We start from the raw sequence: 14,285 nt of genomic DNA on the forward strand, positions 1-14,285 counted from the left end.
GAATGTCATATTAATAATCAGAAATTTGGACAAATAATTCCCCAGAAGGCACAAACACACACAAACATGGCTGAGAGCTGAGGTGTTATGACAGTAGCAAAGCTGTCTTTAGCCTAGTGTAGGGTGACAAGATGTCCCTGATTGGTGTTAATTGAAACCTATCGGCTCCGCTGCCATTCTAGTGTGGGGACGGACCAAATCTGCATCTGGTTGAAATTAGCAGTTAGATGCTGTGGGGGAGGGGCATTGGCAATCAGAAGGCTAAGCAGTCTGTGCACTGGTATTGGCTGGGGGTTAAACACCTACGTGGGGTGTCAACATCCATAAACGTCTCTGTACACCTCCAAAATAATAAGAAAAGAGAAAATCCAGGCAGAGGGTCTCTGCAGATACAGACACTACCTGGGGGCTATGACGGGAGAGATTTCTTTTGTAGTAGTTTGTATGTAGTTTTTTTTAGAATAATACTACATAATATATCTAAACAAACACATCATTTTTCCCACACTGTCTGACTGAATTTGTTTGTATTCACCCTCTGTCTGAAATGTTCCATTTTGGTCCCTGTCTCTTTAAGCCCAAATCCTGAAAAGCCAAGTCTGCTCTGATTGGTCAGCGTTCCAGGTCTTCAGTATCTGCATTCTCTGTGTCTCTGCACCACCATTGCAGCCTGGGAATGACTGTAACAGCACTGTAGCAACACATTCCACCTATATAAAGCATAGTTGTGACATGGCAACCGTGCAGAAGTTGTTTCTGAATACGGGCTGTGAGTATTTCTCTGTGGATTTGATACTTTCACAGCATTAATGTAGCAGCTCCAACTGCTTTATAATCAAAAAAGACATGGATATCTCACTTTTTACAATATGGGAGCTTTAAGTCAAAGCTGGTGGTAGAAATACATTGTCAGAATTTTATCATAACATCCCATAAGTGTTGAACCGACTGTCTCCCCTGTGTATGGGTCAGAATGGTATGGTTCAAGTACAAAAAAAGTGTGATTTGTTATTTCATCTTCATACAGCATGTTATACTGACAAATGCAAAACAACTAGCTGTCCAGTTTTCCACTTCAACAAAGCTGATGGAAATGTATCCAATTTTACTTGACAGTTAGACGAGAACACTCAGGAGCTCATATTAGGTTTCTACTACACTGCTACGTTCTGCTACATCACCTATGTGCCAACGAGTATATATAAATAATTGTTTCGGAAATCGGTCTGTCAAGTGTGATACATGTGCTCCTCCTCCTGTCATGCAGTCACAAACAGCCTCTAATCAAGCAGCCAGCCTGGAAGTAGAAGCGATCCACAGCAAATCCCCTTCTGTGCGTCAAAGCTCATCTAAACATAGAGTCTTTGACATGACTATGACACTGCAGGGACCAAAGTTTCCATGTCCCAGCTCACCCCTTCAGTTCCTGATGGCCCAATTTTACATGTGAGAACACATTATTGGCTGCAAAGCACAGCAGCAATGTGGACTAGAGTTTGGATTCTCTGCCTGAGCCCGAGCTCGAGCCCGACCCTGACCCAATCCTCGGCCGGGTTGGGATCGGACAGAACATGCATGGGCTCGGGTGGGCGAGGCTTGATTTTCTGGCCCTGATCTAAGCTCTAATGTGGATACACTAATACATGATGTATCTCAACTAGACTCACAAATAAAGCATCTTCTTCATCATCTTAAATGCAGAATAGATGACTGTTCTATCGAAATGTGGGCAAAAAAGACACATCTATGTCCAAGTCAGCAGTATAGTTGCTGTAGTATGGTTCTTCAGGAGCAAAGGAACAAGTCAGGAGACAGGTGTTGATGATGAAAGATGGGGGGACGGACAGGTCAACAAAATGTGGGACTTCAACACATGAAAGTGCTGTTAACCGTCTCCAACTTACGGTCAACACTTGCTTCTTTTAACTATGATCACACTTATTCCCTGACCTTAACCATATTGCTATTATTGTAACCATGACAACGGAGGTCCCCTGACCTTTGCTAAATACCATGATATTTCCCTAAACCTAACCTTTGTGCTTAAACTTAACCAACTGTGGATTATAGCTGTGTTACATCAGACAATGGTTTTATTTTTTAAACGCTCATGTTGTCCTGTTAATAAGGAATCAGATCAGAGAAGATAAGATTGTAGGACCTCATGGGAAAGTGCTGTTCAAGGAGTTTTTGTGTCTGGCTGTCTGCTTAGCGTCGTAGGAGGACAACAGTAGATAAGACATTTGTATGCTTGTTTCGATAAGAGATAAAGTGTGGTTTACAACCTCTGACCCTCCTAGGGTAATAAAACCTGGAACTACAGGATTAAGGACCCCCTTTTAACCTAAATCAACGTCAAATCTGACCGCACTTCGACTGGAGGAGCTGTCTCTGTGAGACCGATTGACTTTCATTAATAAAACAGAACTTTGTGTAGATGTTTGGAAAAACAGTTAAAGTTCGATGTTTCATTGTAACTGGCTGTTCAAAGACATTCTTGCAAGTGTATAACAGTATATGCATTATTTGTATCTTGTTGTGATTAGGTTTATGTGGTTTCAGAAGTGCAAAGTCTCTATCTAAGTCCTGAAATATTGTTTGTGTTTTAATAATAGGCCCGTCACTCAGTATCTGTATCTGTTAAAACTGTCTGCCTAAAGATTTTGGTTAAATTGGATATCAAGAAGATTAATAACGGAAAATAAACCAGAGATAGTTTAATCTTCCGTGTTAGAATTCCGGCATAAAAAGCAGTTAAGTCACTCAGAACCAGAGGGCTGGGTCAGAAAGAGCCGCCTTCTCAATACCCACGTAGATAAGAGAGGGACAGCTCTTGCCCTCTCACTCTCTCACTCTGCAACTTCCTCTGCACCTCTTCACACCTCTGACCCCCCCTCTGTTACTTCACCTCCTGCACTTATCGCTTCTCCCCTCTTCGTTCCCTTTGTTCTTTTGTCTAACTTTGTTAACCCGAAGTTAGCAAGAGACGTTGTTTCTTACTTAAGTATTTTCGTTTATTAATCCGTTTCAACACGCAACTTTATAAGTTTCTACGACACGTTTTTATTTTTCCTAAGTATAGTAAAACCCCTCGTGCCGTCTTTTCCTCTTTGTCTGGCCGACAAATTGCATCAAACTCTAGTTCAGAACCGGTCAGAATTTTTGTCAACCCACAAACAACCTCCAGAGACAAGCCACCTGAAGAGCTGAATTCAAGTCAGGACGGGAGCAGAAGAGTCCGCAGATCCGACCGCGCAGCTGACCCAGTCTACAGAACCAGAACTAAGGTCCGCCAAACACCGGGACGCGGACCCACAGAAACCTGCACCGGTACTGTAAGACGCCAGGGCGACTGTAATATCAACAGCAAAGTAAGGTTGGCCTTTTAATGCAACTCTTGGTTAAAAGTTGGTGACAGTGTTGACAGTTGACAGTTTAATTAGAACTAGTTTAGGTCCGTCAGAATCACTCTGGTCTTAAACTTTTTCCACATTTAACCCCTTTTCACTTGTCTATTCAGTGTTGCACTGTATTATATTCACTTTGTTAGGTAGTCAAATAAATGTTTATAACCTTACGTCGTTGTGAGAATCTTCCGTTCTGTGCAGAAAGTTTGGTCACTGATAAGGCTGTGGTACGAATTAACGCATTCAAGACGAGACTTATAAAATTTAACAATCAATTACTTAAATAACTAACAGGTATTAAACATTCACCAAAGTTTAATAAACATCCTGTCTTAATTTGGTTCGGTGCCCTTACTTCGAGGTAAAATAAATCCTAAATTTTAACGAGTCGAGTTAATTCATAATTAATTCAGCGACTGATATATTTTAGCCATAACAAAAGTAGGCTTGCTCTCCTACAAGATATTCCTTTTATTAGTCCCACAAAGCCTAAATCTCCTTCAGGAGCAAAGGAACAAGTTAAATGTGTCATTCTGGAGGACATAGTCTCACTTTGCTACACCCTACTCCACCACTGGAGTATTGTCTGGCTGCCCCACACATACTGTACGTTCTGAGATAAGAGAAACCAATGACATTCGTCTTGGGTGGTGCTAAGCTCCAAATGCAGTGACAGTGACTCTGCAAAATAGTCTCGGGAGGTAACTTGTTTTGGGGAACACTTGCACGTAGAGAGGCCAGCCCTGACATTTAAATGGCTAATTCCCCACGAAACACCACAAAAAAAGACATGAGTCAACTTTGTTTTGAGACTGTTACTAGAGAGGAAGACAAACAGGAGGAGCTCACTGGACTTGTTAAAAGCACAGACCATTTGCTAACTGTATGTCGCTCTTGCAGAAATGTAATAACACGTTATCACAGAAGCTTGTGTGAAGTGTTGTGGATTGGTACACTGGTCAAGTCAATCACTAATGCATGCCAGAGTTAAAATGTGGCAAATCAACCCACATCACATTTAGATTCATCTGATTTGGAAGACTTGTTGGGTTGGTATTAATCACAGTATCTAGTATCAAATACCCACAAAAGCTGTACCACTATGTCAAAACAAATATGAAACACAAATAGTCCACCGCACATAAGTCATATATCCCACAGGGGAATATTTGGGGGCCATCTAAATATTAGTATGATCATTTATATTATTATGTTCTCCCGGAATGGGATAAAATGAAGGCACTACTGTTTGGCTCAAATCTGGATTTCTTATGCCTGAGTGACAGCAGGCTTCACAGCAAGATTTTAACTACTATCACACACACGCACACACACACACACACACACACACACACACATATATATATATATATATATATATATATATATATATATATATATATATATATATATAGTTTTAGAAAAAATAGAAACAGAAATACTTAAAGAGGACGTTGAGTGGTTATTTATATTTTTATATACATGCTAAATATTAGCTAAGCTTTACGTAATGAGCCTCTGTCCCAGGTAACATTTCATGTCACAGAACTGTCACAGTTTTTGTTTTGAAGTAATTTCCTACCATTGGACCGTTTCTTCATTCACATAAGTAATGACACATGGGGTTGGGGCAGGGTGTCTAATTATATCACTGGTGGATCACACTGACTGGGCAACATCTGATTTATAATACAGTCTGGTACCTGACACACTCCACTGATGCACATGTCGAAAGCATCCGCCCGGCATTGTGTCCCGTCCAGCACCTTGGGCGCCAGTTCAACAGTGACACTTCTCCCTTTAGCCTGGCACCGCAGGGCACAGGGTGCTGAGGGGTCATAGGGTGATGGGAACCACTCATAGGTGACACCCTGGTACTTGATGTCATTGTGGGCTGAACACTGCTGGGCCCTGAAATCCCCTGACTCTGCTGTGCAGTCCTGAGGAGAACAACAAGGATAAGGTCACATCACAATCATTCAATTTAGTGTCACTCAAGTACTTTCCTCTTCCTTTGTGCCGTAAAGCAAGTCATCATTGTGCAATCAACATTGACTTCATAAAGTTAAAACAGAAAAGTTACACTGAGTTGTGCCTGGAATTATAAAGGCAAACTATGTTGCCTTCCACATCGTAAACAGCAGCACTTCACAGCTACATACTTCCTTCTTGAAAACTTGAAACCTTGAAAGCTACACTAATCAAAAGATAATGCTTACAATGGTTGCAAAATTACAACATGGCAGCGACTGTATCCAGGATATTTTGGCTTTACTTTGTACAGTGGGAGGAAGTGGAGCCATGTCCTCCGTCTTTATATACATCTATGTTCTGACCAAGCCCCAACCACAGCGACTTCCTAGTTGATCCAATACAGAAGTGACAAAAACTGCAGTTCTCGTCTTCTGCATGTTCCTAGAGTGTCCACTAGGAGCAGTTTCTCACTGACCCCAATGTTAAACAGGCCAGTTTTCACAGCATAATTAAACCTATTTAAGGTCATATCTCCATGACAACACTGAGGGGGGTGAATTTTTTTGTACCGGGTTAGTTTTTATTTTATTGGAGATTAAAGTTTATGAACATTAAGGGCACGGCCTCTTGTGTGAGTCCATTTTTTATAAAGGCTATGGTTCTGACTTTTAGTTGAACAATCAAATGATGTTTCACAAAGACAGTTTGTCATAATTCCAGAAATGTATTAGTCAATACCAGCACTAATGAAATTCCACAAATCTCAATACCCAATTACATACCACGGTAAAAACAACACAATAAACCGCATGTACTTCAACATACTCTCGTTTATAAAACTTGGGAGAGTAATGAAATATTGGATTCCATATATGTTTGTGTGGTTCAGACTGGACTGATCATGGCAGAGGAGGTGATGGTGCAGAAAAGCTGTCAACAGCTTAACACCTGGATACTTATCTGCTGTGGTGGGACATTTTTAATTAAAAATGTACAATTATATATATGATTCTGGATAGTGAGAAATAAGTAAAGTACACTGACCATACAGTAGGTATTACCTTTTTGAGTGCAGGCATAATCATTGTTCAATGATTGGTCAATTGTGAGATTATGGGCTATTTTCTTTCAGATTGGTGGACTGAAAACATCCAAAATACACATCTGCTGTTTATTTTACTACATTTTGTCTGTTTGTGTCTGTAGATTTCTCCAAAATTCAACAAAAAATAGCATTAGAAAAAGCCTTGTTTGCATATTAAAACAAAACATTTCAGAAAATAATAAAGAATGGAAATAAATACTAATGATAAAAATAATTGACTTAATGTCAGTAATCTATTTAGGAAATTTCATTGTAATATCCATAACACATGAAACACATGAACACATGAAAATGAAGTAACAGGTTAAGCATACACACTTTCATTGTCATGAGGCACTTGCTCCATATAGTGGGCGTTAAAATAAAATAAAATGACAGATTCAGTTCACACTCACCATGTTGCTGCAAGTTCTGTAGCGGATGTTTTTGCCATCACAGCTTCTGCAAAGGAAGGTCAAAAAAGTTCTCAGCACTATTTCAAAACAACAGGTGACTCAGTGACTATGTTTACATGCACACTAATATCGCTCTATTATTCCAGAAATTACAATATTCTGGATCACATACAGGTCATGTAAACAGTTTGGATGTTCTGTATTAGACTTTTGAATGTAGCATTTTCAGATGAAGACGTGGGAAATTATTATCCAAGTTGTAGGAGCATTCTTTGGACATGTAAAGAGCGCATTCAGAATATGAGTCTCAGTTGGTGTTTTTACTGCAATGTGAGACACAGCCTCTTTCCTGTTCACGGTCAACTTTGTGCGTTGCTACGGTTGTTGTACACCAGGGCTATTCAATTAATTTGGAGCTAGGGCCAGTTGAGGAAAATTATCCAAATTGAGGGACGTCCAAAAATATGAGCATCACATTAATGGATATTGTAAAACACTATAGCGACAGAAGTGCATATATTGTCTTTATTTCATCATTATAAATAGTAGCAATAGGCCTTAAAGTGCAACAGCATATCAGCTGATCAAAACAAGTAGTGATAAGCCAACTCAAAGCTACAAGCTTGTTAAAAACAATCCTTGTAAAATGAACAAATCTGTTAACCAGAGGTTTTCACTCAATTATTGGACTAAAGTACAAGTTTGAGACTCTTGTCCTTTCCTTGAGTATATTATTTACATGCTACTTTATACTTCTACTGCACTACATTTATCTGATTACTTCAGTTACTAGTTTCTTTACCAGGCTTACAAGTACATATGAAACATTAGTTTATGCATCAAAAACTGGACTGACAAAAATGAATGTTACATTAATGCAGAGTAGCATGATATTTCTGATAATGCCATAACCTATCCTCTTTACACACCGATATGGCTGCAGAGTAAACACAGGCTTCACAGTGACAGAAACAAAAACTTCTCTGTCCATTCTCTGGTGAACTGATGGTTTTCTGTGTCAGCTTTTCTTTTTTTCAGAGTATAAAGAGACATTGCGGTGGTGATTTAACCATGGATTTAACCAGACAGAAATGATTGAGAACAACAACAGAGTGGAGCTTAGCGAGCTTTTGCCAAGAGGATTCAGAAACCCACGAAGAAGAAGAGTGTATTGGGAGCGTGAGTAGCGTTGTGGCCGCGGGCCTACAGGGAGCGCGTGGAGCAAGTCTCCTGCCGTGCGGATATTTGACGCAAGACAGTAGGATGACATACAAGAGAGGACAGCAGCCATGAATTACTTTTTCACACAGGCTTCTACTTAAAGGGCCAGGAAATATTCCCTTGCGGACCAATTGAATAGCCCTGTTGTAAACAACCAGCCAACAGTTTGTGGGGCTGGGGTTGAGATGAAAAATACACCTAGCTAACTCCTCAGGGCTGGACGCTGCTGTCCACTTACATCTCAAGGAGAATGCCCACTCCTTTGATGACAACAATGTCCACATCCTGGACAGAGAGGACAGATGGTTTGAAAGAGGAGTAAAAAAACCCATCTATGCAAAAGTAGAGAAACCATCGCTAAACAGAGGAGGTCTGAGACACCACTTATGTCCAGTTACAATGCTGCCCTTTCATCCCTTCCCAGGAGATTCAACAACCTAACCTCAAAGAACAACTGTTCACAAATGGCCTCCTGTGACTCCAACGACTGTTGTTCAGACTTAATAGAACACTAACAAAGTCGAAACCAACTTCCCACGAACGGCTGTCACTCTAACAATGGTCGTTGGCACTTGGAGCACAAAGGGTTCCAGTGACATCATCGACCTTGTGAAAGGTTAAATACCTGGATCTCCACACCAGATAGTTAGACCAGTCCCAGCCTGGTCAGATGCGTACATGAACTGATGAAGCCTCTTGGGTGAGAGGTGAAACGTCTTCCTAGAAAAATAACCAAGTCCAGCTTTTGACTGAAATTGCTTTGAGGATAACAATGACCTGGACAAATAAGAACATTCACAGGCCTACAGTATGAAAGACACACCTATGAAAGACTTGGATATCAACAGGTTTTGTGTGCAGACATCACAACGCTGACCTTTTCAAGAAGTGACGTGTTCATACGCTCCTACACGTCCGGCACCGTTAGAATACTTTAATATTATGTTGTTGGACATGCTTCTCTCCTTTTTAAAGCCTGGTTTTAATACTTTTCCAACGTTTTCATCTTGAAACCTTGTTGAGCTTCTCTCAATTTACTCTGAAGCAGACCTGCAAGTAAATACCTAAAATGTGATGTAAGTGCATCCACTACAATACCCATGCACACACACACTCACACACACACACACACACACTCACACACACACACACACACACACCTGTTAGGTTACATCACAGTCCACCTGCAGCACACACCCAACCAGCAGCCTTCTCAGCACTTCACTGATCTCCAGCTGGCAGAGCCCAGAATGTCAAGCAAAACTGAACACACACACACACACACACACATACACACACACACACACACACACACACACACACACACACACACACACACACACACACACACACACACACACACACACACACACACACACAAACACAGTGAACCTGAGCCCTGTGTGAAAAGTGCCATGGCAGAACGTTCCTTTCGCCACGACAGCATGGACACACTGTTAAATCCGTTTCACCTTGTTAGCAACAATAACAACACCTGATATCTTGGTGTGTGTTAACTGCCATGAAATGCACATAACTCCTGCTGGCTAACAATAACATTACTAAACTGGTAGAAGATCATTTATCCCATTGTATAGCAGGCGTGGTCTAATCTGCCATGTTGGGCAGATAGAGAGCAGCTCCAGGCTAAACCAAACACAGACAACAGCAAGCTATGGCTCTGTATTAATGAGCCAATTAATACGTTACAGCCATTGTAATGCCTGAGCTACTCAGCCACGGACAAACTGTTTGTGGGTGTGCAGCAGTCTGTGCATGTGTGTGTGTCCTGTAGATGGGTGTACTGTGTTTTCAGGAACTGGGAATGTCTACAGCTATGGCCATTAGTCCTCTTCTAAACTCACAACACTGACAGGACACTGACAGGACAACAAGCTGTTTGCTCTTTCAGGATAGGACTCAACTACAGCTTACTTTACAATAAAAGTGAGCAATGTTAGAGAAATACTGTAGAAGCTTGATTTTGTTTTAGTATGATTCACCATCAACATCCAGACACCACCCATCATTCAAATGTGCTCTTATTGGACACTGTTGATTACATAAAAGCAAAACCATATAATGTTTCTGGAATTGTCTGTGTTAAGGTATAGTCTAGTTTTTGATCAAGTCTGTATTTGTAATCTCTTGTAGTAATCTCTATAAACATCGACCTATCATGTTCAGTTGCATATAGATAAACAGTATGTCGAATATCATCTGATGAGCATTACGCTGTTTATTAGCTTTTTCTATTTATTTATCATGGTTTTTACAAGTTTAATGTGAATTCAAACAAAACTACGTAGTTAGGGTTAGGGAAATGGGTGCCATTAAAATAGGTGTGTTTGTAATGCAACTACAGTGACACATGGGATATGAATCATGGTCTCCTGGGTGAAAGTAAGTGTTTGTTTAACCCATCCAACACCTCAACATACATCCTTATGCAGCATTTTGCCATTCTTAATCCTAGAACCATTGCTATGAACATCTTATATCACCATGGACGGGTTAATCACAGTACTTCATTAAAGTACTGGACACACTTCATCACCTTTGTAGGTGCAATTGGCATTCCATAGATGATTGTTCATTTTTGGATTCATTTGAACTTCCAGTTTGATTATGAGAAGGCTTAAACTGATCAAACAAAAAAGACCAGGCCTGAAAGCCTGCTGCAGGGCCCTTTGTTCCTGAGCACATGGCAAAGACCGCCTGAAACATGACATTACTCTCTGCTTCTTCTGGAATTTTTTTTTCTCTGACGTTCTTAAAAGGTTTTCCATCCACACAGCCTTGACTCAAGAAGTATCTGCATCCGCATGAAACCAGTGAAAACGACTAAAAACGCTGTAGTTCACATGCCAGGCTTGGATGTGGTGCTGTAACTGCCACAGAAATACACCAACAATGGAGAAGAAGAGAGGGGGAGATGCTGTGTAGAATACAAACACTGGAGAGTTTCTCTCCAAATCTGGATACTTCCCAAATCCTCCTTCATTCTGGAGAGAAATCTGTCCACTGTTTCTGTTGTTATTGGAGCATTTTGTGGTGTTTTGGACTCTGATGCACAAATCACTCTGTAGTTAGTGTCCTCACTGAGCAGAGGGTGCTGCTGTGAGCCCCTTCCCCTTATTCAGAGCATCAGGGTAAAGGGAAAAATATGCCTAATTCATTTTTCAATGCATGTGGCTAAGAGTCCACTTCAGTAATCAGTTTATGGGTCCGTCTTTCTCCTCTCACGCAGCAGCACTGTTGTTGTTTTGTGACGCCGTGGGGTTAGAGGTCTGAGGCCGGGCGATGAAGGCAAAGTATGCGGTTTCACCATCCAGACAACAATGCTTCTCTCCTTTTTAAAGCCTGGTTTTAATACTTTTCCAACGTTTTCATCTTGAAACCTTGTTGAGCTTCTCTCAATTTACTCTGGAGCAGACCTGTGCATCCACTACAATACCCATGCACACACACACACACACACACACACACACACACACACACACACACACACACACACACACACACACACACACACACACACACACACACACACACACACACACACCTGTAAGGTTACATCACAGTCCACCTGCTGCACACACCCAACCAGCAGCCTTCTCAGCACTTCACTGATCTCCAGCTGGCATAGCCCAGAATGTCAAGCAAAACTGAACACACACACACACACACACACACACACACACACAAACACAGTGAACCTGAGCCCTCCATGGGAGGCGTTCTCAAATCTTCCCAATCTGGGATCTGGTTACAAAAAGACCGTTTTTAGGCTTCAATAACGCCCGCTGCGTGTGCATGGTCGGCCAAATCGATACTAAAGTTGTGTGGTTACAGGAAAACACGTCTTCGTGTGGACGGGCCCTTAGTTCTTACTTGTGGTATGGTTTAAAGCAGGGATGTCAAAGTCAAATACATCAGAGGGCCAAAAAAACATATTTTCTACAAGCTGAGGGATGGACTGGTTCAATGTTTATTAAAACATATTCAAATGATTGCATATAACCTATTGAACCAAGAACAAACACAGTGTACATATTTTATTTAATAATTAAATGAATAATCCAATATTTTTGTATGGCTCTGTCAGTAATTTCAAGTGAAAACATTTTTCAACAGGCTCACAGACAAAAACAAGCTTCCTTCAAAGAGAAAACACATGTCCTGTACATTAACTGAATAAAGATATATTTTCTTATGACTTTAGTTATTTCAAGGAAAACATTTTCAACAGGCAAACAGCAAAAAAGAAAATGTCCTTCAAAAATAAAATGTGTTCCTTAATATAAAGATAAAGACACACAGCTTTGCCTTTTACCTCCGTGAACATTTGCTCTGCCTCCCACCTAGCTTGAAACACCCTGTTCTCATCGTCCAACTTCTGTTTAGCCATTATTGGGAAGGGGGGGCTTCTGCCCTGAATGCTGATGAATAATGAAGCCGAGGCGGCCCACTTGTGGCGCTGCAGTGAGTTTGCGGGCTACCGTTGCATTGTGGGTAATGTAGTTTTGATGCGTGAAAAACACCAGCAGGCGGCTGTGGCGTGTGGGCCGGTTCTAATACTAATCAAATATCATCCTTGACTTTGACACCAATGGTTTAAAGGCTAGCACCAGAGGACCTCAAGGGCCACGAGGGTCGATAAAAAAGAAGGCCCGAGATTGTTAAGCCATTTAAAAACTAGTAAAATAACCTTAAAATCAATTTACTTGTTGATTTAGCTTTCATTACTTTTATTGTGTGCTGTTTGTTGCATTTATTCATTTGTTAATAAATGTTTATTTTTACTATATGTCTGTCTATTTAATATTACACAAAGATGAATGTGCCAGCCTCTTCTAAGAAAAGAACTTTAAAATCCTTCAACTGAAGAACTATTAGATTAATTGTTGTTCAACCGTTAATTAATAGTTTATTATATTTCATGAGACTTTTGCAGCATATTAGTTATCCCTTCCTTCATGAATCGAAGGCGGTGCCCCCTAGGAACTCTTGGTTTTACTAGAGTCATTTTGTAATTATGTTTGATAATTATTTGCAATAGCTAATATTAATTGATTAATGATAAGTTTATTGAGAATTTTTAGTCTCATACTCTGATCGTGAATCAAGGCCCTACACCTTCTATGTATCCTGAATTTGTTAGGTTGATGTTTGTAATGAATAAAGAACAAAACAACTATACATTTCTGTAGAGCACATTCTCTAAAATTATATTTTTTCGAAGAAAGAATTAAAAGGAAGCATATTCTTTAACTTTCAAAATCAAATGAACAGCTGGCATAATAAAAAATGACGATTACAGCAGGTGTCATTTCTAGTCCAGTTGAAAAGTGAGGAAAAGATAATACAACAAACTGTCAGGAAGCCGATTCAGAGATGAAAGTAATGAACTCAGTGGCATGTTGTTATGTGCCAGACAGTGACAAAGTGTATGTTGTGTCTTTTCTCTCTTTCTCCCTTCCCTGTTTTCTCTCCGGGTGCAAAGGACATGATTGGTTTCCTCCCTTGCAGCCTGGTCATGCTGCTCACACAGGAGCTAAATTCTAGTCTAAAAAATGAAGTAGTTTGCATTTGATTATTCTGTTTTTGTTTCTTAAATCGGCTGCTCCGTTTTCCTCCTGTTAAATTGACAGTAGGTGGTAGAGTGGCTAATCAGGAGATTTTGACTGTAACTCTCACATCGTACCTTGCACATTCAAAATTCTTACGTCCACACGTTCCCTGAACCTACGTGAATCTCAGTATAAAGGCCACGCCCATTTCAGCCTCGACTATTTTTAACTGCAGGATTGCGATATATGCAAAGCCTACTTTTTCAAACACCTCCTAGGTTGAAACTCCGATAAAGATGACACTTGGTACATATAATGTTTGGATGGTCCTGATCAAAACTTATCAAAAGAATTCTGATACTCTTGTAAATCCAGAAGTCATAAAGGAACAACTTCCTGTAGATTACAGTCAAAACAGGAAGTGCTGCATGTCTTTTCCAAAGTGAGTCGGATCAACACAAAACTTGGAAATCTACAGTAGTTTCATATGTCTTACTGAGGCCTGCTACAAAACTTGACAACAACCAACCACTAGGTGGCGCGGTTATGTAGAATTCATCATATCTTAGCAATTATAAGTCGGATTAACAAGAAACTTAGAACAATAGTT

General features: G+C 40.4%; 1 protein-coding gene across 1 annotated transcript in view; it reads right to left on the reverse strand.

The window, feature by feature from the left end:
- adamtsl3 (ADAMTS-like 3) overlaps positions 1–14,285 on the reverse strand; it is a 429,814-nt gene that overhangs the window by 179,784 nt on the left and 235,745 nt on the right. Inside the window, 2 exon segments of the mRNA XM_083913233.1 lie at positions 5,111–5,347; positions 6,882–6,927. Of these exon segments, the coding sequence (XP_083769359.1) occupies positions 5,111–5,347; positions 6,882–6,927 (283 nt within the window).

The sequence above is a fragment of the Echiichthys vipera genome (genome assembly GCF_963691815.1).
Source record: "Echiichthys vipera genome assembly, chromosome: 1".
Classification (NCBI taxonomy): Eukaryota; Metazoa; Chordata; class Actinopteri; order Perciformes; family Trachinidae; genus Echiichthys; species Echiichthys vipera.